Raw genomic sequence first — 26192 nt, forward strand, 5'->3', positions numbered from 1 at the left:
AGTAAATATTATACTAAGGAGATAGTGTCTTGAACTGAAAACATTGGAGAGGGCTTTTTCTTTCATCAAATGAATAGCACATTTGAAAATCAGTGTTATTTCCAACTCTAGATTCTGTTGCTTACCAATGGTGTTGGAGAACTGAAATCCATCATAATAATGATTGGAGAGCCCTCTCAGAGGAATAGCATACGCCGAAAGTTTAAAATGGCTTGGATTTGCTAAACAAGAGGGGAATCACGACAACTTTGAAGTTGGGAGTTAACTTTTAGCCATGTTGCATTGTTGATTGTTATAGCAGCTTGATTGATGATTGTTGAGTTCCCTTGTAGAATCCTGTGCTTGTGGCAGAAACTAGATTCCCCAGTATCTGTTCTCTCCTTCTTCCATCAGGCATATGACTTCCCAGAACAGAGGCTCCCTCGCAGCTAGTGTGGCCATGGCACTGAGTTCTGGCTGTTGTGGATTAAGTGCAGGCATCATGAAGGTTTCCTCTGGAGCCTTCCTTGAGAGACAGCCTTTGCCACTTTGCTTCAGGGTCCCTTCTCCTACTTGCTGCCTAGAATTAGGAAGCTGCTATCTTAACTACGGGCGTGACGCCTGCATCCTAGTAATGCCATCCAGAGTGTTGAGCTGGAAGGAGCCATGGTCCCTGGGGCTTCCTGGAGCAGAATTGCTCTGTTGGAAGAGACAAATTTGTGCCCTGTTTAATCCAAAGTTATTTTGGATTTTTTTTTCTTATCCCTTGCCGCTGAACGTCAGCCCATCTGATGTAGAGGCAGAAATGCTGAGTTTTCTCAGATTGGAATCCTGGGGTATAAGGTCAGACCACGTTTCTCACCATATTCAGATCTATTTCAAAGTTCTTATTACCTTGCAGATTGCTGGGGAGTCATATGGCTCTTCAGTAAGGTTACCCACCATCTCTACTTTCCTGGTTGTGGATTTGGCCTGATTGAGTCAAGAGTCACACTTGGCTTTCACAGATTGCCTGCAATGACTACCTCCTGGCATTGTCTACCCAGATGTTGTAAAGAGTAGGAGCTTGGTTAGGGTGAGGATACGGATTTGATAATGAACAGATGACTGCTCTTTTCAGGCATCCTTATTTATTCATGTTCTAGCCATGGATGTTGTTTCCCTGAGGTCATCCATCTCACTATTATTTTTTTTTAATCTCACTATTTATTGATGTCTTTTAAAAATAATAGTTGGTTGTTATGAACTTTGTGATGTTGTGGTCTTTTTATCAAAGTGACAACAAAGGCCAGATCATACTGGATGTTTCTCCTGCATTTAGTATGGCCAAAATTTCTAGGCTTTAAAAGTTAATTAGGAGCATGCTACTCTCTTATTCTTCTTGTGAAGCTTAAAAATCACTGGGTATAAGGCACCGTAGTTATCAGAAACAAAAAGGTTTCCCTTTAGCAGTGCTCAGTCATGTGTTCACATGTCTTCTTTTTTTTTTTGGCCACACTTTGGGTATGTGGGATCATCGTTCTTGACCAATGATTGAACCCATGTCCTTTGCAAGGGAAATGTGGCATGTTAACCACGGGACAACCACCACAGGGATATCCCGAAATGTTGTCTTAATGAATATTTATTCTGCGTGTCTGTGAATTGCACTGTTTTTACATTTTCTCTTAAAATGGATGTGTGTGTCGGATATGGGCTGTGTGCATGCTCAGGAATGGGAGGAGGAGAGTTACTCTTCATTTAAGTAATCATTTTAAAGACTGTTATGTACCAGACTCTGTGGTAAATGTTGGTGTTATAAAGTTAAAAAGATACAAAGATAAAAGGAACCCCTGCTGTAAATAATTCAGAGTGTAATGAAAAAAAAAAAAGCAAACAAAGAAAGGAAGAATACTTTAAATTAAAATTCAACATGAGACTTATTTATGGGCTCACTAAATCCAGAAATCTGAAGGGTTTCGTGAACTCTTAGACCAAAGCAATTCTATTGAGAGCCCTTGAAACAGCAGTACTGGTCTCCCAAGAGCCAATGAAAGATCCGTCTAAGGATATTTTTGAATACTTGAAATTAAGATTTTTAAGAACATGGGCTTTCCCAGCTGTTTTGTTTGCTTTTTTGGTTTGCAGCCACATGTTTTTCCTCTGGTTTTCTTCCTGGGACATTTTATAATTGTCAGAATTCAGTACAGTCCAGTTTTAATGTAGTCATTTTAGTAATTCAAAGGTATATTCCATATTTTTATTCTAAAAGAAATTCTTAAGGAGAACATTTAACTTTGTGGTGTTTCAACCGAGTCTAACATTGGACCAGTGAGCAGTTTCAACCGAGTCTAACATTGGACCAGTGAGCAAAGTACAGAGAAACCAGGAGAAAAGCATACTGAGTGTGTATACAGGAAACTGTAAATCATGATACAGACTTTTCCTTCATGTCATTATCTGGAAGGAAGATGCCATCTTTTAGACAAGAGGATGAGAGCTGTATTTTAGACAAAGGTGGACAGGTGAGCAGGGAAGAGATGAGTTTCAAGGATTTGGAGTTGCAGGATTGAGTTTTGAGGGTCTCTATCCTTTAGGACCTAGAAGCGTCTATGTATGTTTTGGATAACTTTTTTTAAGCCTGCATTTTCTAATCTGCACACAGTAGTGTTAGTCTTATCCAGCTGATACTAAGTATTGAAAAAAAAATTTTTTTTAATTTTGTTGTCCTCTTATTTAGAGGGACAAATCCATTGATGTTAGTGTTTCAAAATTGTGGGAAGTCTGTTATCTCATAAAAGCATAATATTTAGGGAAAGCTTTTGTTGGCTGGCCCAAGTTCAGGGTCCCTGTGGCGACCCTCCACCATCAAGAGCTTTTAATAGAATTGCATTGGTCTAAGAATTCATGATAGACTAAATGAAATCCTTCAATCCACTAGATTTAGTGAGACCATAAATTAGTCTCATGGTGAATGTATCTTTCTTTTTCCTTTTTCACTGGACACAGTTCATTGAAATGATGGCTACCCTATAAGTGGTTAGAATTTTATGTGTGGGAAACTTGAAGAGGAAAACTTTTTAAAGTAAGGTGTCTGTTTCTTTCACCATAGTGTTACCTGCATTGGATTCTTGTCAGCGTGCTTATGCTGGAAAATAGATTTCAGTATATGTTCCTTGATATCTGGACCTCAGAGCTGAAAGAGTTTATATTCAGAATAGATTTTCCAGCACTTTTACTGTCACTTGTAGGGCAAAGCTGGGCATGGTTCAGTTTACTTCAGTGGAGTGAAGCAGGCTTGCAGGAGGCTGGGGCTAATGGTCCTGCCTGTGGGTTTCCCTCTCTCCCTGTTAACTGGTATAGAACCAGTTGAGAGGAAGCCATGGTAGGTGTCTTGTGGGTGGACCAGTGTGGAGCAGAGAGGCCCCTGTGGGGTCCTGTCCTGAATCACCTTGAGATTTGTATCAGCGAAGACAGCCTCCTGGCTCCCTCTGATCTGGAGAAGGAGTGCAAGCCTCGGGAGGTCGTTATGACACTGAAAAGAGAATATAAGTGTCTTATATCAAGATCAGGCTTTTCTATTAAAATATTGAGACACACAGTTCTTTGGAGCTGCTGATACACTGGACACATCAAATTTTGGGAAAATCTCGTACAGTAATACAACAGAGGCTGCAGTTCTACAGAATAAGAACAAGCTGCTGCTGTGTTTTCTGGTTCAGTAGTGTTTTTTGAGAACACATATGAAACCCAGTTACATTTTTAGGGATATTGTTTATATGTCAAGGAAAAGGTATATTTTTCCCCTCAGAATTTTTATTTCTTACATAAATAACAGTAAAACCGGGGGGGGGGGGGAGTAAAGAAATCACCTATAACCCCAAACTCTTACTTTTTTTTTTTTTATGGTTATGTCTTCATTTATAGGCCTTGGACATATGCTTACTTCAATCTGTGCTTATATGTTTACAGTGTAAATATAACTTCAAATTATGGCTAAAACTGTATTCATATATAGCCAAGAGGCACACGTGAACTTTACTGGTGATGAATTCAGATCTGGCAATGGTGAAGAAGTGGAAACCTTTTGTGTTTAGGATCCAGTCTCCTGGCCAGTGTTGCAGAGGAGTGACCAGTTGTTGGAGGCCCCGCTGGTGGAACTCTGAGCGCTGTGGGCAGGATCATGGGGCGGCTGTGCTGACTGACAGGAGCTCTTCTGCCAAGTGGCTTAGGCGTTACTCTGGATTAGGAGGACTCTGAGCCTTACTTTCCGATCCTGCAAGTGATTCCATGAGCTGTCTAAAAGTCTCTAGTAACTCCCCTTTTCTGCTGAAACTAGATTGTGTGCAACTAAGAATCTTGTGATATTGAAATACTGTGTTTTATCATTTGGATGCGGTATTAAGAATTCAGAGTTGGAGGGCAAACTATGTCCACATGCTGGCTGTGTTAATTTGGATAAGATACTTCTCCAGTTCCCTCAGTTTCTCAGATGTTGTTGTTTAGTTGCTAGATCATGTCTGACTCTACGACCCCATGGACTGTAGCTGCCAGGCTCCTCTGTCCATGGGATTTTCCAGGCAAGATTACAGGAGCGGGTTGCCACTTCCTTCTCCTGGGGATCTTCCCAACCCAGGGATTGAACCTGAGTCTCCTGTATTGGCGGGTGGATTCTTTATTGCTGAGCCACCAGGGAAGCCCTTTCCCAAATACTACTGTACTTTTATTATTATAGTAATGATAATTAAATAAAATGGTGTGGTACCTAAGAAGCTGTCCACCAATGTTGCTATCTTTGTCATTGTCATCACCACAATTAGTAGTGTTTGGTGAGTGGCAACTTTTAATTAGACTGATAGAGTTCAACAGAAATGGGGAAAAGTCACGAATCGGATATTCTGGCAGAAGTTAGTGTGTAACAGAGCATAACTGTGTTGTGTATGTCTTAGCAACTGAGCTCCATCTCTGCTCCTCTGCTTGTTGTTCAGTTGCTCAGTCATGTCCAACTCTTTGCGACCCCATGGACTGCTGCACACCAGGCTTCCCTTGTTCTCCATCTCCCGGAGCTTGCTTAAACTCATGTCCATTGAGTCGGCTCCTCCTCTGGTTTCTCTTAAAACATGGAGAGAAGTAGGGAAGGCATTTGCAGCCATTTAAGGCTGGTTTTATTGGAGTGAATGACAGTAAGTACTGAGATTAACTGCCAAAAGAATTTGATTGTGAATGAAAAATAAAAGGCTTGTGGTAAGAGTTAAAATTTTGCATTTAATAAGGGAAGGGCTTAATGCATTTTAAGGCATTCCATTCATTGTTTTAACATTCCCAGCATTTATTATTAATGTGGGGTGGTTCTAGAATAATTATAGCCCATATGATGATGATGATGTTTTTAGAGAAGGTTGAAAATTTAGAGTTTTTTTCAAACTAATATAGTAGGGAGAATATAGCATCTAAAGCTTCGAATAGTTTGCTGATCTCATAGGAACACTACTGAGGCTGTGTAGAAGCAGTAAGTCATTCAGGAAGTTACTTTTATGCCAATTCCTGCATTTCCTTGTTAAATTCTTAAATGCAAAGCATCAGTTTGGTAGTTGGGGATTGGGAATATGGGATAAAAGACAGAGAAAGGGTATGAGACTAATTAATACCATTATGTTAATAAAACCAAAAATTTATTTGGAAAGAAAATGGTAAAGGTGATAGTTCGATCTTTATAAATGATAACCATTATAAAGTTAATCTAGTCAGTTATTTTTTACTAGTTTTATATAAGATCTCTGTGACCTATTAAGAAAAATTAGGAGAGCAAAATACATATTTTTATATAGAAAAAAAGAAGGAAATGTTTAAATGGTTTTAAACAATATTCTAAACTTTTTTACCTTGTGTAAAGGTTACAAAAGCAATTGTGTTTCTTAGACATAGATAAGTAACATTTTGGTCACAGAATTAAATTAGCCTCTAGATGTTCATTTATTTACTTGTGATGATGAGTTGGTGGAATGACTTGGTATTCTAGCAGGATTTCATAAACTGAGAAATTCCCTGAGAAAAGAGATCCATTCAAAGCATTAGAATTTTCAGTATAAACAAGCCCAGAAGATATTTGAAATTCAAAGGGGAAAAAGTTGGGCAACATGAAGTAAAATTAGCTTGTTTCATAAAACTCATTATAAGTAATAAGCTGATGTGGGGGCATTTTTTAAGGGGTGGGGATGTTTTCAGAAATCTATTTCCCAAGGAAGAGACTCAGAGTTAGGAAGAACTCAGGAGAGCCTGACCCAGACCTTAAACTTGAAGAATTAGCTAGCTATCAGGGACTCTTGGAGAAGTGAGTGATCAATCATTAGCTCTCAAAGTGCGGACTTATTGTGAAAGGACCTTGAATGTCTACTTTATTTTGGGCTGTCATAACAAAATACCATAGACTGAATGGATTAGACAGCAGACATTTATTTTCTCACAGTTCTGGAGAATGGAAGTTCAAGATCAGGGTGCCAGCCTGGTCAGGTCCTGGTGAGGACTTTCTTTCTGGCTTGTGGATGGCCACCTTCTCCCTGTGTCCTCACTTGACCTTTCCTTGGTGCATGCTTTCAGAGTGATCTTTCTCTTCCTTTTCTTCTATGAGGGTCACTAGTACCCTCATAAGGGCTCAATACCTAATCTAACCCTAATTACCTCTCAAAAGCCCCTCTTCAAATCTCAAAGGTTCCTTCTTCAAATGCATGGTTATTTGTTACAGCAGTCATAGCAAAGTAAAATGTTTTACTATGGTAGGATGTTTAGTACACGTTTTTTTTCATTAAATTTATTTAGTTTTAAGTGGAGGAATTGCTTTACAATATTGTGTTGGTTTCTGCTGTACATCAACATGAATGAGCCATAGGTATACATATGTTACCTGCCTTCTGAACCTCCCTCCCACCTTCCACTCCATCCCACTCCTCTAGGTTGTCACAGAGCACGAGTTTGAGCTCCCTGCCTGTCCTACATCAAATTCTCATTGACTATCTATTTTATACATGGTAATGTATATGTTTCAATGCTACTTTCCCAATTCGTCCCATCCTCTCCCCACTGTGTTCACAAGTCTGTTCACTATGTCTGCATTTCCATTCCTGCCCTGCATATAGGTTCATCAGTACCATCTGTCTAGATTCCATATATATGCGTTAATATATGATGTTTGTTTTTCTCTTTCTGACTTACTTCATTCTGTATAATAGGCTCTAGGTTCATCTATCTCATTAGAACTGACTCAAATGTTTTTTTATGGCTAAGTAATTGTGTTTATGAACCACAACTTCTTTATCCATTCATCTGTCAACAGACATCTAGGCTGCTTCCATGTCCTAGCTCTTGTAAATAGTGCTGCAATGAACATTGATGTACGTGTGTTTTTTTCAATTATGGTTTCCTCAGGGTATGTGCCCAGTAGTGGGATTGTTGGGACATATGGTAGTTTTATTCCTAGTTTTTTAAGGAATCTCTATACTGTTCTCCACAGTGGCTGTATCAATTTACCGTCCCACCAGCAGTGCAAGAGAGTTTCCTTTTCTCCACACCCTCTCCAGCATTTGTTTGTAGATTTTTTTGATAATGACCATTCTGATTGGGGTAAGGTTATACCTCATTGTAGTTTTGATTTGCATTTCTCAAATCAGTTCAGTTCAGTCTCTCAGTCGTGTCCGACTCTTTGCGACCCCATGAATCGCAGCACGCCAGGCCTCACTGTCCATCACCAATGAGCTCTAATGAAGGTTGAGCATCTTTTCATGTGTTTATTATCCATCTGTATGTCTTCTTAAATTTTAATTTTCAGTAAAGGCTTCATAGAGTGAAATTAATTCACTTGGTTTTGATAAGTAACTGTTTTAAGAAAATTATCTAAAGGTTGGTCAGAATCTGTAATCTTTTCAGCACTCAGTATTACTGAGGAAAATGAACAGTGTTACTGGGTGCTATTTTCAGTCTAAGGCTTGTATTTTTAACCCCTTTGACAAATATTATTCTAGAACTAAACTTATTTTAAGAGTAAGAATTACCTCTGTTGTCCTCAACATTGGCCACCATGATGAAAAATCTTGACAGCCAAGCAAAGCCAACCAAGCAGAGAGATGATGTTATAGGTCCTGATGACATACTTGTCTGGGATTACCTAGTTGGAACTAGAGACCTTCTCAAAAAAAAAAAAAAAAAAAAGTCTGTCAGTACTTGGAGAATTGTGAGGTTGAATATTTATTTATGTATTTATATACTTATATACATATTTTTAGAAATCAGCTTTTCAGGTAAAAATCTTTTGATTCTTTCATTAAGTATATGTGTTCAGTCTGAATCAAAAAATAAGGTAATTTGGGGGAGACTGGGATTTCGTCAGTGAAATAGTTGAGGTGCTAGACCCATGAAGTGATTATTTAACCTCTAGTGTGAGATGTGGTACCTTATAATCAGTAGTGAATGAAAGGAGTTAATTATTTTCCTCCCATGTTCTCATACTGTGGTCTGATTACTTTAAATGCCTAGAAGTCTTAATAAACAATTTAATCACTCTAGCTATTAACCTAGAATAGACCTGCTATATTAGGCCCATACGGAAGTGTCCAGTGTCAACACGGGCACAAGTCATTATTATAAGAACCAAGGCACAGTTTTCTGATAAGCTATATTTAAAAGTTTCAGGGCTATAAGCAGAAAGAAATTTAAGACATCTAAATTTTGGAATTGTAGAACTGATAAGAATCACAGAACTTTCAAGGTGAAAGTGGGCTCTAAAGTCATGGAATATGTGTACAGGTGGTGAAACTGAGACTTCAAGATATTAAATGATTTTTTTCCAATTAGAATTTAAGCACCTCAGGAATAAAGACAATTCCTACCATGCTTCCTTAACAGTACAACTTTTGATGCTCCCTATTGTTTAAAAAATAACTGTGGAATATGTAAAAACGTCCATGAGAAATTTGTAAGAGAAAAGTAGTATTCCAAAGGGCTAACAAATGGTCCTAAATCGGGGGATGTGCACATTACCTGGAAAAAGAATCACTTTCCACACTGTAAGATCATATAAAATTTGCATTTATAGTAAAAAGAACTGTCATTGAGAAGTAAAATTCAGAATTTTGATCTCTTATTCATTTTATCTTTTGGTGGTGAAAAGTGGGAACTTGGGGGTTGGGGTCTACTGCTGATATAATTTGTGTTCTAGTATATTTTGCTTTTTGATTTGTTTGTGTTTTAATTTATACACATTGGTCACAGAAACATTATGATTACCGAAATAATAAAATTGCATTGAAAGTATGTGATATTCTCATCTATTAAGGTAACATATCTAAGTATTCCTCCAACAAGTCCTGCTTGTAGCACAACTTATTTTTTCCTTGATTGACAGGTACCTGGTGTAAAATAATCCTTTGTGTAACTTTGGGCAGGGATTTCATCTCTATGACCTTTATTTTTGTCATTTTTAAAATGAGAGGGTTGGCCTTGGTCTATGTCTCTTAAAGGATTCCCTTCATTAAAACAGTTTGATTTAATAGTGTAAAATACTGCAATGAGGTCGACTAAGGTAAGAAGTACGTCTTTGGTGTTTGGTGGTGAGGAAGTCTCTGTGTATCTTTGTTTTAGTTAACAAGTGAGGTTAGAAGTGAGATTGCCATTGGGTGGAGACTGAATAGGATTTACTGGACAAAGACCCCCAGACAAACTTTTTCGTTTGTGGTAGTGAATGGAAACAGTGGACAGTAGTTTGAACCTTAGGCAGGTTGTGGCTTAAGAAGATAGAAGCATGCTCGGAAGTAAATGAAGAATAGCCAGAGGAGAGGAAAGGATGGAAAATAGACTAGATAATACTTCATGCAGAGGTGGAAGAAAGTTGAGTTTTAACCAACATGGGCAGGATTATCAATATCTTCACATATAGGCTACTGTTATCAGTTCAGTTCAGTTCATTCACTCAGTTGTGTCCAACTCTTTGCGACCCCATGGACTGCAGCACGCCAGGCCTCCCTGTCCGTCACCAACTCCCGGAGTTTACCCAAACTCATGTCCATTGAATCGGTGATGCCATCCAATCATCTCATCCTCTGTTGTCCCATTCTCCTCCCGCCTTCAATCTTTCCCAGCATCAGGGTCTTTTCAAATGAATCAGCTCTTAGCAGCAGGTGGCCAAAGTATTGGAGTTTCAGCTTCAACATCAGTCCTTCCAATGAACACCCAGGACCGATCTCCTTTAGGATGGACTGGTTGGATCTCCTTGCAGTCCAAGGGACTCTCAAGAGTCTTCTCCAACACCACAGTTCGAAAGCATCAATTCTTTGGTGTTCAGCTTTCTTTATAGTCCAACTCTCACATCCATACATGACTATTGGAAAAACCATAGCCTTGACTAGATGGACCTTTGTTGGCAAAGTAATGTCTCTGCTTTTTAATATGGTTTCTATGTTGGTCATAACTTTCCTTCCAAGGAGCGGGTGTCTTTTAATTTCATGGCTGCAGTCACCATCTGCAGTGATTTTGGAGCCCAAAACTATAAAGTCTGCCACTGTTTCACCATCTATTTCCCATGAAGTGATGGGACCGGATGCCATGATCTTAGTTTTCTGAACGTTGAGCTTTAAGCCAACTTTTTCACTCTCCTCTTTCACTTTCATCAAGAGGCTCTTTAGTTCTTCTTCAGTTTCTGCCATAAAGGTGGTGTCATCTGTGTATCTGAGGTTGTTGATATTTCTCCCAACAATCTTGATTCCAGCTTGTGTTTCTTCCAGCCCAGCATTTCTCATGATGTACTCTGCATATAAGTTAAATAAGCAGGGTGACAATATACAGCCTTGACGTACTCCTTTTCCTATTTGGGACCAGTCTGTTGTTCCATGCCCAGTTCTAACTGTTGCTTCCTGACTTGCATACAGATTTCTCAGTTGGCAAGTCAGGTGATCTGGTATTCCCATCTCTCAGAATTTTCCACAATTTATTGTGATCCACACAGTCAAAGGCTTTGGCATAGTCAATAAAGCAGAAATAGATGTTTTTCTAGAACTCTCTTGCTTTTTTGATGATCCAACGGATGTTGGCAATTTGATCTCTGGTTCCTCTGCCTTTTCTAAAACCAGCTTGAACATCTGGAAGTTTACGGTTCACGTATTGCTGAAGCCTGGCTTGGAGGATTCTGACCATTACTTTACTAGCATGTGAGATGAGTGCAGTTGTGTTATCAGATTATCCATAATTAACTTTCTCTTTCTCTTTTACTCTTTCTGGTAATCATGATAAAATTACTACAGATTTAAGGATTTCTAATTGTGTAGTTTTAGCTGACTTATTAAAGAATGAAATCGGAATAAATCATTATAGGAAGAAAGACTCAATAAGTATTTTGTACAGAGCTTCCCTGGTAGCTCAGACATTAAAGAATTTGCCTGCAGTGTGGGAGACCCAGGTTCAAACCCTGGGTCAAGAAGATCCTCTGGAGGAGGGCATGGCAACCCACTCCAGTATTCTTTCCTGGAGAATTCCATGGACAGAGGAACCTGGTGGGCTGCAGTCCATGGGATCACAAAGAGTCGGACACAGCTGAGCTACTAACACTGTACTGTACTGTGTCTGTTATACTGCATTGCAGTCATTGGGATTGCTTTAGAGAAAGATGACCCAATATCTGGTCTTGGAAACAAAATTAAGTGTCTTTCACCCAGGCTTCTTATTCTTTATCTTGTTTATGTTATGGCTCACTCTGAAAAGTTAAAACCCAAATTAAATTAGAAAGGAAAAAAGTATAGATACTTAAGCCTCTAATTAAATAAGAACATTTAGAATAGGGCAGGACTTAGAGCAGAAAAAAAGCTTAGATCAATTTATCTGGCTCCTCTTCAATTTTTTCTATTATTCTTCTCCTACTTATTTAATTTTATTATGAAATATAGCATACATAGAGTAGAGAATAGTATAATGAACTCTGAATCTACCTCTGTTTATATTTGTTTCAGATGCTTTTTACTTTTACAGAAATGAAATATTCTGATGGTATCAACAGTTTATAGCCTTTAAGATTTTAATTTTTAAAAAATTTCTATGATACTTTGATTTCTTTCCTCTTCTCCTTCACCTGAGGTAACCATTATCTTGAGTTTAGTGTTTTAGCCTCATGTATTTCTTTTGCTGTATCCATAAACGTCCATGAGCAAAAAGGTAATTATATTTTGCTGTTCTTAGACTTTATATAAATGGTAACAAATATTGTATAATTCTTGAGCATGCTTTTTTTGGTAAATGTTTTTGAAATATAATCCACGTTGATACCTGATAGAGTAAGAAAGCACTATTTTTGCTTTTCAGAATTTATTAACTATTCCTGACATGATTATTCTTCCTGAATTTTAAGATAAATTTATCACATTCCACCATAAAACTAGTGAATTTGGTTGGATTTTAATTAAAATCATAGGTTAATATGTAGAGAATTAACACTTTAATTAATACTATCTTTTTACTCTTGGAATTTTCTTTGTGAAAATATCTTATCTCTTCGTCAGGAACTCTTTTGCACTCTTCAGTGAAGTTTTATGATTTTCTTCAAAGATTTTACACATTTTTGTTAAATATATATGTCAATACTTTATGGTTTTTTTATTATTGTGAATGAGGTCCATTTTTCTTTTCAGTTTGCTAATTTAATTTTACTGTTTTATAAGAATTTTATTTCCTTTTTATATTAATATTATATCCAGTTACTTTTCTGAGATGTCTTATTAGTGTTTAAAACCTTTGTTTATAGATTCTCTTGTTGTTTCTAAGCCTTCTCATCTTCAAATAGGGAGGCTTGATTTGTTTCTTTCCTTTCTGATTCTCTTATTTCTTTTCCTCTCTTGTTTTCTGGAATCTTCAGTTTGCTAGAACTTCCTAGAATAAAATAAGTTTATTTTTTCCCCTTATATTTAATTAAAGCAATGTATTTCCCACAACTGTTGAAATGCACTACTGTCATAGCTCAATTTTATGTTTTGTTGCTGTTATTTCCATTGTGATTTCTTATTTAATTTATTGGTTAGTTAGTAATGAATTAATTTTTTAAAATTAGGGGTTGGGGGACTAACAGTTTAGTCATTGAATTCTAACTTAATTACCTTTTTAGCAGATATAGTCTAGCCAAGTCCTGAACACAACCTTTGACAGCTTTATAGAGCTGGAGGACAAGGTTTAGAGATCCTTGGATCTAGGGTCTACCAGAGGTGGGAACTCTTGCAAATGTCCCAGTTGTTGAGTTGTTGTTGTTCAGTTGCTCAGTTGTGTCTGACTCTTTGTGACCAGATGGACTGCAGCATGCCAGGTTTCCCTGTCCTTCACTATCTCACGGAATTTGCTCAAACTCATGTTTATTGAATCAGTGATGCCATCCAACCATCTCATTCTCTTTCTTAGGTGTTGGGGGGCCCCCCTAAAAAACTATATCCTAGGAGTTAATGTGCACTGGAAGTAAAAGGGCTCTACATTACTGTATTTTACCTTCAAATATACCTCATTGGCCTAAAAATTTAATACGTGTAATTGGACGAAGGTGATCCTAGACTCCTAGCGCTCCCAGAATCAAATCAGAATCCCCTCTGGAGAAAGTTAACCATTTTCATATTCATATTTTTTATAAAGCAGTTTTTCACGTAGTGTGGCACATCATAGGAGATACTGAGTTACATAAGGAGATATGACAACATAAATGGAGGCCAGTGAAAACTATAGAAATAGACTTATCAGGGCTCTGGCAATTGGAACTACCTAAACAGAATTTTTACAATTGTAGCTTATTCAAGATGCTAAAAAAGATTGAAAGTCTATAGGGAACTTACTTGAAAAAGAATCAGAGTATCTGCAAACACAGTAATTGAAATTGGATGGATTTAACTCCATGAATGTATTTAATAGCAAGGTAGACATTACCGAAGAGAGAAATAGTGAACTGGAGGATAGATGAGATGAAAATACCCATAATGTAATACAGAATAATGAAAAGACATAAAATATGAAGAGAGAATAAAAGATGGAGCTTACAGTAGGGAGGGCTAACACAGACTCATTTGGAGTCTTGGGCAGGAGAGAAAAAGTGTTAAAGCAAGTTTGAAAAAATAATTGTCATGTGCTTAAGAAGTGCAACAAACTGTAAGCAGGAGTTACTAAATGCCAGAGTTAAAACTCCTAATAAGTGAAGTTTTTAAAAAAAAAATCTCAAAACCAGATAGAGACATAGGGTACATTTTCATTGAAAGACCAGAATTTGACATCACAACACATCTGCATTGATTGAATTATTAGAAGAAAGTTATTGTGGATGGAAAAGGAAGGAAGGGCAATGAATGCTACATATGTGAGTATATCAGAATGAACAGAAACTTTATAAAACAACAGCAGTGTCTTGTGAATTTTAAGATGTATGTAGAATTAAAACAATGTCAGTAATATCCTATATGTCAGAATGGAAGAAGCATAGATAGTGTTGTAAAGTTTTTGTATTTTCCAGGCAGCAGTTAATCACCAAGTTTAACTTGGGCATGTGTTTATGCAGGATAATTATTAATAGTATAAGAGCATATAACTTCCAAGTTGACATGAAAAATAATGAAGAATAAGTACTAAATCACTTTAAAAGAATACAAAAAAAGGAGTGTATGGTGATTAAGAAAATTATTATTCAGTAAGATATAAGCTTAAACCTAAATATATTAGTACATACTTTAAATGTACAGACTTTGTCAATAGTAAATCAAATCAATGTGGTATCTGTGCAAAGATAAACATATAAATCAGTGGAACAGATTAGAGAGTCCCAAAATAGACCCTTAGATATTTGGTTTCCTCATAGGCAACATGATAGTTCATGGGTAAACGGTGTGTGACCAATTGGATATGTGTACAAAAATAATAAAAGCAAAATGTGACTCCTATCTCAGTTCATTAAATTAACTCAAGATAGATCATCCACCTAATATTCTTAAGCTTCTAAAAGAAAACATACAAAATTATCTTCATGACTGTGAATAGGCAAAGATGTCTTAGAAAAGACACACAACACACAAAAAAGGTAACAATAATAAAGAATTGCTACATTGGACTTCATCAAAATAAAAAATTTCAGCACTCCAGAAAACACTAGAAAGAAAATGGAAATACAAGCCATTAACTTGAAGATGTGACAAGGATGTTTAACATTGGGAACGCTCATTTAGTGTTGGCAGGAACTGAAAATTGTTACAAATACTTTGAAAAATTGTTTGACAATATCTACTAAAGCTAGAGATTTGCATATCAAATGGTCCAGAATTCTACTCCACATTTATACCCATGAGAAATGTGTACACATACGCCTCAGAAAACATGCAGAAATGTTCACAGCAGCATCATTCTCATTGCAAAAGACTAGAAACAGTTCAGAGGTTCATCAATTGAATAGATAAATGTGGAGTATGCTTATACGATAGAATATACCATACAGCAATGAAAATGAATTAACTACACTTAAAATTAACAAGAGTCACCCACATAGACATATTGAGTAAAAGAAGACAGGTGCAAAAGAATACACACTGTGTTAAAGATCAGATTCCTCTGGAGAGAGAAAGGGTGGCAGTCAGACGGAATGCCTTTTCAGATCCCAGAAGTATTCTATTTGGTAATCAAAGTGGTTATGTGGTTTTGTCTTATTCACAGTAAAAATGATTTTTAAAAGATTAATGTGTTATGGAATAGATAAATGTTAATATTTTATGTAATGAAGGTATGTTACAAAAGTATGTTTAAAACACAATTTTTGAAATTTTATTTTTGTGTATTGACACACACACATACACACCAGGCAGAATAAAAAACACAGGAACACAGATATCTATATATTTTACACAGAATATATACTATTTATAACTAGAAAACTTCATTAAATATTATATAATGAAGTTAACACGTCTGGAGGGTGTTGTCCTCTGTAGAGAAGATTGATTGGGTTTGAACGTGTGTTGTTCAGGAAAGGATTTAAAGCTGTTTTGTATGTAGTAAATAGCATTTGGGCAAAAGACACATTTACAGTCACATAGAGACACTTCAGGCAATGGTGTGATTGTTATTAATAACAAAATACACCTTAGCTGCAGGAAGAATAATGAAAATTAGCCAATAACTTTTTAATCATTGACTCTTTCCTATAGGAACTTTTTTCTTTTTATGTAGTTAATTAAAGTAAGGCTGCAATTTAAGTTTTTTTTTTTTTTAAAGGAATATTGTCTAAAGCTATGGGATTTGATCAGAACTTTATCTCCTGTGTTCAATTTTCTGTCCCAAAGCAACAATGCCCACCTTTAAGGTTTTAGAAAAGGCAGAGGAACCAGAGATCAAATTGCCAGTATCCGCTGGATCATCGAAAAAGCAAGAGAGTTCCAGAAAAACATCGATTTCTGCTTTATTGACTATGCCAAAGCCTTTGACTGTGTGGATCACAGTAAACTGTGGAAAATTCTGAAAGAGATGGGAATACCAGACCATCTGACCTGTCTCTTGAGAAACCTGTATGCAGGTCAGGAAGCAACGATTAGAACTGGACAAGAAACAACAGACTGGTTCCAAATAGAAAAAGGAGTCCGTCAAGGCTGTATATTGTCACCCTGCTTATTTAACTTTTATGCAGAGTACATCATGAGAAACGCTGGGCTGGAAGAAACACAAGCTGGAATCAAGATTGCCAGGAGAAATATCAATAACCTCAGATATGCGGATGACACCACTCTTATGGCAGAAAGTGCAGAAGAGCTAAAGAGCCTCTTGATGAAGGTGAAGGAGGAGAGTGAAATAGTTGGCTTAAAGCTCAACGTTCAGAAAACTAAGATCATGGCATCTGGTCCCATCACTTCATGGGAAATAGATGGGGAAACAGTGGAAACAGTGTCAGACTTTATTTTTTGAGGCTCCATAATCACTGCAGATGGCGACTGCAGCCATGAAATTAAAAGACGCTTATTCCTTGGAAGAAAGGTTATGGCCAACCTAGACAGCATATTTAAAAGCAGAGACATTACTTTGCCAACAAAAGTCCATCTAGTCAAGGCTATGGTTTTTCCAGTGTTCATGTATGGATGTGAGAGTTGGACGGTGAAGACAGCTGAGCACCGAAGAATTGATGCTTTTGAACTGTGGTGTTGGAGAAGACTCTTGAGAGTCCCTTGGACTGCAAGGAGATCCAATCAATCCATCCTAAAGGAGATCAATCCTGGGTGTTCATTGGAAGGACTGATGTTGAAGCTGAAACTCCAATACTTTGGCCACCGCATGCGAAGGGTTGACTCATTGGAAAAGACCCTAATGCTGGGTAGGATTGGGGGCGGGAGGAGAAGGGGACGACAGAGGATGAGATGGCTGGATGGCATCACCGACTCGATGGACATGGGTTTGGGTGGACTCCGGGAGTTGGTGATGGACAGGGAGGCCTGGCGTGCTGTGATTCATGGGGTCGCAAAGAGTCGGACATGACTGAGCGACTGAACTGAACTGACTGAAGGATTGCTTGGAGGGTAATGTAACATAAATGCTTAACCTTAAGCAATGGGTGTTAGCACAGAGTAGAACGGCAGATTAGCATGGGGATTAAGAGTTTGAGTTCTGGAATCCGAACTGGATTTTGATTTCCAGTTCTCCCACTTACCTAGGTCTTTAATTGTATACTTCCCTTAACTTCTCTTCCTCCATTTCCCTTCTTTTAAATAAGAACGATAATAGTACCTACTTTAGAGGTTTGCTCTGAGGGTATAATAAAAGGCAGAGTATAGTGTGTAGCACAAACTAGCTGTTGATATAACTCTTAGCTCTTGCTGTAGATGGAGCTGTTTTGCATGTGGCTTTACATCAACCTACCAGCAAAACTAGTTAAGTGCCTGGAACAGTAACTACTTTTTTCACATATATAAAATATAAGTGGGCTTCCCTGGTGGCTCAGATGCTAAAGATCTGCCTGCAGTGCAGGAGACCCAGGTTCAATTCTTGGGTCAGGAAGATCCCCTGACGAAGGGAATGGCAACCCACTCCAGTATTCTTGCCTAAAGAACGCCATGGACAGAGGAACCTGGTGGGCCACAGTCCATGGGTTCGCGAAGAGTTGGACACAACTGAGGTAACTAACATAAATCCCAAGTATGTTGTTTAGTCACTAAGTCACGTCCGACTCTTTTTTTGAGACCCCATGGACTGTAGCCCACCAAGCTCCTCTGTCCATGGGATTTCTCAGGCAAGAATACTGGAGTGGGTTGCCATTTCCTTCTCTGGGGTATCTTCCCAACTCAGGGATCAAACCTGTGTCTCCTGCACGTGCAGGAGGATTGTTTATCACTGAGCCACCAGGGAAGCCCGTGAGGGAAGGTAAGGCATTGCTTTTATGGAAAACTTTCCTTGACTAGTACTAAGTCACTGACCACACAGAGCCAGTGTTTTAATTATATTCTTTCACCGGTTTAGAGAGGTGGTATTGTACCTTGTAAGGCTTTCAAGCCTAAGGCTTTGTTGGAATATCTTTCTTTATCATCCTTAGTTTGAGTTACTGCTTCCTGAGTTCCAGAAATAACACTGATCTTGTTTAGAGGATTTCAAGCCTGTTAGAGTAGAGACACTGACGCATCCTAGGTTCTAGAGCAAAAGGAACGTGAAAGTTAGGTAAAAACATTTCTTTCTTTATGGTCTTTTTTGAAGGTTAGGCACTTGAGAAAAGGAAGAATTTATCCTGTGTAGTATCGTGTTCCTTAAGGTTCTGCTTGCTTGAAGTCTGCCTCGGATTGTCAAAACTTCCATCCAACCCCGTGGTGTCATTTTCTTTAATGTCCTTCAGGTTACTGAGCTGGATGGGTCTGGAGTTAAATACAATATGGGGCCCTGGTTTGTTGCCTGTTAAGTACCTGGCATTTGAAGTCTTAAATGCAGTATAAAATGAGGGTAAACGGTGCCCCGTCAGTGTTTAAATTCTGTGAGGAAAAGTCACTCACACACAGCAATTTATGATCTCTAGGCACATCGGTTTAGTGACACAGTGACAGAGGAACAATTTTAAGGAAGCCCAGTACCGTAGCTGCCAGTTAGGAAGAGCATTACAGAGTGTAAGAATGGGCAGCCCCTTCTGAGTATTGCATCCTGTGAAGATGCCGTCCTGATGGAGCTCCCTGCCGCCATGCCCTTCTTCCATCATGTGTCCCGCTTCCTGGGCACGTAGGAAACAGAAGCCTTCCCTCCCTCCCTCCCCTCCCCTCTCTTTCCTTCCTTCCTTCTTCCTCCTCCTTTCCCTTCTGCCTCCCTCCCTCCCCCCACTTCCTTCCTTCTTTTTCCATACAAAAGAAGTATGGAAGGCAGTCACTTCACTTTATGGTCTTGAGCAGCTCAGCAGTGTCCTCAAGGACCCAAGGTCTTTCCATCTTCTGTTGCATCATCCTCAGTGTGTTGACTCTGTCCCCATTGCTGCTCCGTAAGCCATGTCACGCAACTCAGACAAGGTTTTACAGAGAGCCTGTGTAGGAGTCCACTCAGCGCTCTTCTTTTTTCAGACACCTGCAGAGTGAGGAGCTTAATCTGGGGGCTTAGTATGGGGAAAAATAGACAAAATTATCGTTGAAGAAACTTCATAATCCATCTTGGGCATGTGTGCAAATTAAGTGATCGTATTTTTTAATATGTAAATTGAAAACACTTATATCCTAAGTGGCATGTATATGTTCCAAAGCCAGTACAGTCTTGAAATATATGAAGAGTCAGGGTATGATTTACTTCACTTAATCCCTAAAAAATATGTGAGTACTCGATAATATTTTAATTTTTACTTTTTTTGCATATATATGTGGAAAGTTTCCTCTAAATCAATTCCTGTCCACTTTAAATGTGGACATTTTGTTTTGGAGGCATGCTTTCCCATACACATGACCTCAGGACACTGTGGATGCACAATGAACACTACTGATGGGACTGACTGTGATACTCAAGATAAGCCTTTCAGTTCACAGAACCATCTCCTCTCTTTCTTCTTAGCTAGAAACCATATTCTTTGTGAAATGAACCAAGGGAATGTTGAATTTATACTGTAACTAACCCTCTTGGCCACTGAGAAAATGCATTGCTTCATAGGCTATGTCCATGACTTTAGATGAATTGAATTACAAGCTGTTTGAAGATGGTTTCCTGGTTGAAGACATTATCTTGCCCTCAGTTTTGACGGTGCTCTCAACTCTTGATGAACTTCTCACTTTGAATTGTTTATTCCTGGGCTTATTCCTCCAGCTGTCTGTTAGTCTTCCCTTTCTGAGCATCTACAATTATATTTTTGTTTGATTCAGTTTAGTTTCTTTCTTGTTAGTCATTGGTCCCTGACCTGCCTGTTACATGCGCATTTATTTCCATCATATTGTTTGACACAGAGACACTGACAGTTTGCCCTCCATTAATTGGTTAAGATAAATATGTTTTGCTGTGCAATGAGGAGCACTCTATTTATTGTACATAAATACCTAACATAGTGACTTATTCAGTCATTTATAAAGATTTGGGCTTAATTTCACCCTTTTTTTTTTTTTATTTCATGAGATGGTTGTCAGCAACCCTACTAGGGACTGTGATTTGCATGTGAAGCTCAGGCAAGCCGAGCACAGTAGGAAGATTTTATACAGAAAACTGGCTCTTTCAAAGGTGGCTTCCATTTTTAAAGAGACATGAAAAGAAATTGGACTGTAATGAATTTATAATTTTATTCAATCATTTCTCAGTACTTTTGGAGTTATCAAAACAGTCCTTTAGTAATTATTGATTTTCCTTGATAAACATTTATGGCATCTTTTTTAAAAAAAACATATTCTTTTGTAATCTAATAAGAGTGGAAAGGGGTTAGAAACCCAATCTATAATGATATGCAAGAGATGACAATACTGACAGTGAGTAAAGAAATATGGTGTCATTGTGTTTATTTCATACTCTCTAAACTACCTGTGATGAGCTTAAGCACTTTCATTCATGAATAGAAAAACTTTAATCATTCACTGTGCTTTGGTGTACTATAAAAGTCCAATTATTAGCACTATACTTTGTTTGGATACCTCTAGTAGGAAAATGTATCAGAAATAACTAATCATTTTCAACATATGATAAGGCAACTCTGTCTGCAAAGGGCAATCAGAAAGAATAGCATTGGGCTATTGATTGCTTTTTAGACAAGGAAAAAAAAAAACCTGTTCCATTTCTAAATGTTAACAATTGTGAGAGGAAAATCCCCACTTGGAGAGAATGTTTTCCAGGTTGCTTCACTGCCAGGTGTTTGACATCGTGTGGAGTCTTAGATGAATAAGGCTTGCGGCGGTCTCAGGGAAGATGTCCTCAAGGACTCCGCTTCCTGCTGTGAAGGCCTCTCTGTTCAAAGCAGGCCCCAGTCGGTGGGGATGTTCCGCTGTCTCTGTGCACTACTTCCAGCGAAGCGCAAAGTTTTCTCTGCCGTTAAATCTGAGAGAGCTATAGAAGAGGACACCTGCCTGCTAACAAAATAAGTTTCAGAATGTTGCCAGTGAATAAATTGCATGTTTTCTACCGTTTATGGGATTTAACTCTTATCATTTATCCGTGGGAATAAACCTTGCCACCTTGGGTCCCTTTTCAACATACCTGCGTGCTACAGACATGATTTACGGTCATTCTGAAGTTTAAGAAAATCCAAATCATATGATGGTTTGCTTTGAGATTGTCCGTATTTCCCCCCTTTCCCTTTCTCTCTCTCCTTGACCTCGCAGCAGGAAGCCTTTGTTTGAGGTGTTCATCTGGAACAACTTTTCCGCACTTGTTTCCATGTTCTGTTGGATTACAGGGCAGCAGGCCTACCTTTGAAGCTCCTTTCCCTTTTGTCTCTTTGCCGTGCACTCTGGTAATTAACTTTGTCCTTCTTTTATTTGTTCCAGTCAATCGCAGGCCACTCTGCTGAGCATCTTCTCCCAGGAGTACCAGGTTAGAAGTTTTCTCCTTTGTGAGGGTTGACAGGTGCCTAATTGAATGATGAATGTCCCTTTATTTCTTTGTAATTGAACTGCCAGCTCTCTGATTGGGTTGGAGGATGTTCTCCTTTCCACATCAAGCACCGCCTGCGTCTCAGTGGAGGCCTGCCAAGCCTACCCATCCATCTGTCTAATAACATCTAGCCTTTGCTTATTTGGTGGACCTGTAATAAATTATGCTAAACCATTATTATTCTGACAATAATAATTTCCCCGTGTTGCGTGGTTCCATGTGCTAAATGTTTGCTGACTTGCACTGTCAGTGCCGCTTTCCATTGCTGACAGAGATGATGATAAATGACCATTGCTGGAGTGGCAGAAGGCAAGAGAGGCAGAAAATGGAGTCATTTATCATGAGATGACAGGTGTCAGTCAAGTGGCAAGTCTCTATGGAATTACTTTTTGTAGTTTTCAAATAAGTTGTTTTTAAGCAATGTTCTTCCTGGTTAAAAATGGCAATTGGATTGTAAAACTAGACTGCAGAGGACTTAGATGGAATTGAATTGGGGAAAAATTAATACAAAGGTTGAAAGAGGGAACAAGTTTTTCTCTGCCCTCTACAACCCTAAGCAAACTTATTTAGATTCAATTACTATGACCCTGTTGGCTTTTACATATATACTGTACCTTGCGGTACAGACTGGAGACATCCCAGCCATGCAACAGAGATTAAAATGCATAGGTTCACAGAGGAGAAGGGAAAAAATATCTGCTGCCACCCAAATCCCCAAACTATTATTCGATTTGCCCTTTTTGTTAGACATGGGGATCAAGAAATATGTCATTTTTGTTCTTGAACCTGATCTGTGACACAACATAAAGATCTTTTTTATTTTGTTTCAGAAACATATTAAGAGAACACATGCCAAACATCATACTTCAGAAGCGATTGAAAGTTATTACCAGAGGTATGACCTGCCTGCCCCACTAGAGGGTATCATAATACCTATTATTTGTAATAATAATTATGAATAAATTAGATTAATAAATTGATTTTCTATGTAACATTCCAAGACATTTTAAGTCTGTTATTTAAGACTTCAAGTATATTTTTTAAATTTCTCAAATACTATGTTATATAGATTTAAAGAATATGGTAAGACTATCTTAATTTACATGTGTGTGAAATCTTTACTATGTAAGAAAAAGTTGCAATATTAGAAAATCCCCGTTGGATGCTTGAAACTTACTGTAAGTGCATATCTTATATAGATGCATATGTTCATGCATACGTATATCTATGTGTATATATGAACGTTCTCAAGCCAATTTTTATTTCTCATGTAAATCAGCAAGCTGAAAAATATATTAGAAAGTAAGATTGAATTTTGGTACACTTGTATTTTGCATTGTAGGTATTGGTTAGCCATTTTAGAAAAGCAAAAAAAAGATATATATAAAGTGAGGACATATGGAGATATATAATAATGTACAACTGTCAGATTTTTAAGAGGGGTTTATATTTTAAAAGGAAATCTTTTAATTTCAGCCTAATTTATTATAGTTCCCAACCTTTCTTGTTCTGAAACAAAATGAGTCTTTAAAATAACTCCTTTTTAAAAAAAAATTAAAAATTTTTATCTTTGTAATATGAGTGAATAACTTATAATGGTAAATAATAATGGTTTGAATTAGAAATTGTTGGTTGCTTTCTGAAGTATTTTAGGGACATATTGGAAAGGAAAACTGTTTGAAATATAATCTAAAATTATTATACTTAAGAGTGACAGAGCAATCTTTCTATGGTGAGAATGATACCACTGACTTTAGATGAATGAATTTTATGCATGAAAATTCTATGAATTAAGTGAATATATAGATAAAATATTGGAATTATGTTTCTGTAAATTCATATTTTTAAAGAGTTGAGAAATGTTTATTGAAAAGTTATTCAAGTTAGGTTTTGAAAAAAGTATTCACTATGCCAAATGCAGTAAATATATGTTCTGTTTTGAGTAGAAATGTCTGTTAAAGAAATATACATGCATACATACCATACCTGCAGGCCACCCCTCCCCCCATACACACACACTTTTATGTCTCGGAGAATTACTCTCCAAGAAGTGTTTGTAAAGTTGGAATTGACTTATTCAAAAGTCATAATCTCCTCTGTGAAATTAACATCTAAGTTAAAGTCATCACCTAAATCATACATATAAAGTTGAGAACGGCCCATAAAATGCCATGAAACCAGCAACTGCTTTGGCAACCAGACCCTCCACAGAAAGACTGAAAAGTGGTTCATGTGTCAAAAAGTATATTCTTATATAAAACTTATAGTCTTAGGCTTTCATATAAAAGTATGGTTCTATATCCAGACTTTAAGGCCCTGTTAACTTCAACAAAGAAGAACAGATCATTTTCTAGAAATTTGGAGATCTACTAACAGGCCATGGTGCTGCCCTCTAATAATCTTTTTTTTTTCATTGTATAAAGGCTGTTTTAATTAGATGACTCCTAAGATCTCTAAATACTACTTTAAAAAAAGTTAGGTTCATTAAAGAGTATATTTGATCTCTAAAGTGTGAACATACTTTATTGGGTTATCTGGATAGTTGAGGCCAGAAACAAAAATCTTTCCTTTAAGTATGGTTACTCAAGGAACAGTTGAGTGGGTAATAATGAAAATTCAGAAACATATTTGTGTTCCTTAAAATTCAGTTAAATATAAGAATCTCAATTTTTTGGAGTCACAATGTTTGAAACAAAAACTTGAAGTTAGACTGTAATGCACAGACTAACAGGAAAGCAGTCTGACTCGTTTCTTACTTTATTACCTTACTTCCTTACTTTTTGCCCCACACCTTGTGCTTGGAGACAGGCTTTGTTGTTATTTTTCAAATGATTTGACCTCATAGGCCTCTTCTAAATGTGCACTTGAATGTCTAGGTATTCTGTGTGGTAAATTGGCCCCAAAAGATTTTTGATTTCTAGCTGATTAGCATAAAGGCAGAATTATATCAAAACATGCTTAAGCAGTTTAACAATCCTAACTATTTTTTTTATAAAAGTAATACTTGCCTATTGTGAAAATTAAGCACATGTGTAATGGTATAAAAAAGAAATGAATGAATTGTCTGTAATTGTGGCGTCCATAGATAACCACTGGTATTATTCTTCTTGGTCTTCTGTCAATCCAATTTTACATAGATGAGGTCATACTATATATGCAGCTGTGAATTCTGAACTTTATACTTGGAAAAATGTGTATAACATAGTATTGTTTTGAAGAAAGCTTTTTGTAAACATTTTGATACATTATCATGTGAAGGTATCAAAGTTCATTGAAATATTCTTCTGTCGCACATATATGTTTCCAATTTTCTGATATAAATAATGCTGTGATAAATATTATGGTGCTTAAGTCTTTGCATTTTGGATTAGTTTCTCAATACTTCTGTAGATGGAATTACTGGTGCAAATAATGAACACATAAGATTTTATTGTAATGTAATACAAACTAGAAATAATGTAATTACAACCTAGAAAGGTTGTAATGGTTTCATTTCTACTAGCAGTATCAGAGAATTCCTGTGTCTCTGTATTCTTGCTAGTATTGAGATGATCTCAATTCAGAATTTGAAGTCTGTATTTAAGACCACATAATCCACAATGTGATTCCATTGTGGTCAACTGAAATTTCAAATTATCCAGACACCAGTAGAAAAGATTTTCCCTTTGAGTTACTGAGCAAATATCCTCAGTTCTTCATGTTGTGCATGTATAGACACAGCTTGAGTGTTCATGTTGAAAACAGCTTTCTATTCTTTCCCACTGTAATAATGGTATTTTAGTTCTAAAAAGGAAACATACTTGGTAAAATTTATTTAGATTTCTCTAGATCGGTGCACACAGGCATATATGCACGTGTGGGTACACACACACACACACACACTCACAATTTTGTCAGATTTGCATGTTTCCTCATCAGTAGCAAAATTTAGAAACATTGCCTCTCATCTCCTCCCTTCTCTCAACACACACTGTCGGAGGGGCCACCTTTATTAGCTTTGAAGAATCAGACCAATTAGATTTTATTCAGGTGTTCACATGGGAAAAAAGGTTAGTTCAAATATGATATTGACATCAAATGATACAAATAGTTTCTGAAAATTTGAACCACTTTTTTGTTTAATTGGCACTGTTTTCATTGCACTCAATGTGTCCCATCTACTGTGCTAGGAACCAAGTATAAGAACCACA

General features: G+C 37.3%; 1 protein-coding gene across 4 annotated transcripts in view; it reads left to right on the forward strand.

Annotated features, from left to right (window-relative positions):
* Positions 1-26192, forward strand: part of CDIN1 (CDAN1 interacting nuclease 1) — a 233470-nt gene that overhangs the window by 33754 nt on the left and 173524 nt on the right. For 2 of the 4 annotated variants that reach the window (XM_081507112.1, XM_081507111.1), the window contains exons 2-3: positions 21897-21942; positions 22833-22897. The exons of 1 other annotated variant lie outside the window; for it this stretch is intronic. In XM_081507112.1, the coding sequence (XP_081363238.1) occupies positions 21897-21942; positions 22833-22897 (111 nt within the window). The remainder of the gene's footprint in view (positions 1-21896; positions 21943-22832; positions 22898-26192) is intronic. One more of the 4 variants, XM_081507114.1, reaches the window with a different exon arrangement.

The sequence above is a fragment of the Giraffa tippelskirchi genome, chromosome 7 (assembly GCF_054371585.1).
Source record: "Giraffa tippelskirchi isolate mGirTip1 chromosome 7, T2T-mGirTip1v1.2.pri, whole genome shotgun sequence".
In the NCBI taxonomy this organism is placed as follows: Eukaryota; Metazoa; Chordata; class Mammalia; order Artiodactyla; family Giraffidae; genus Giraffa; species Giraffa tippelskirchi.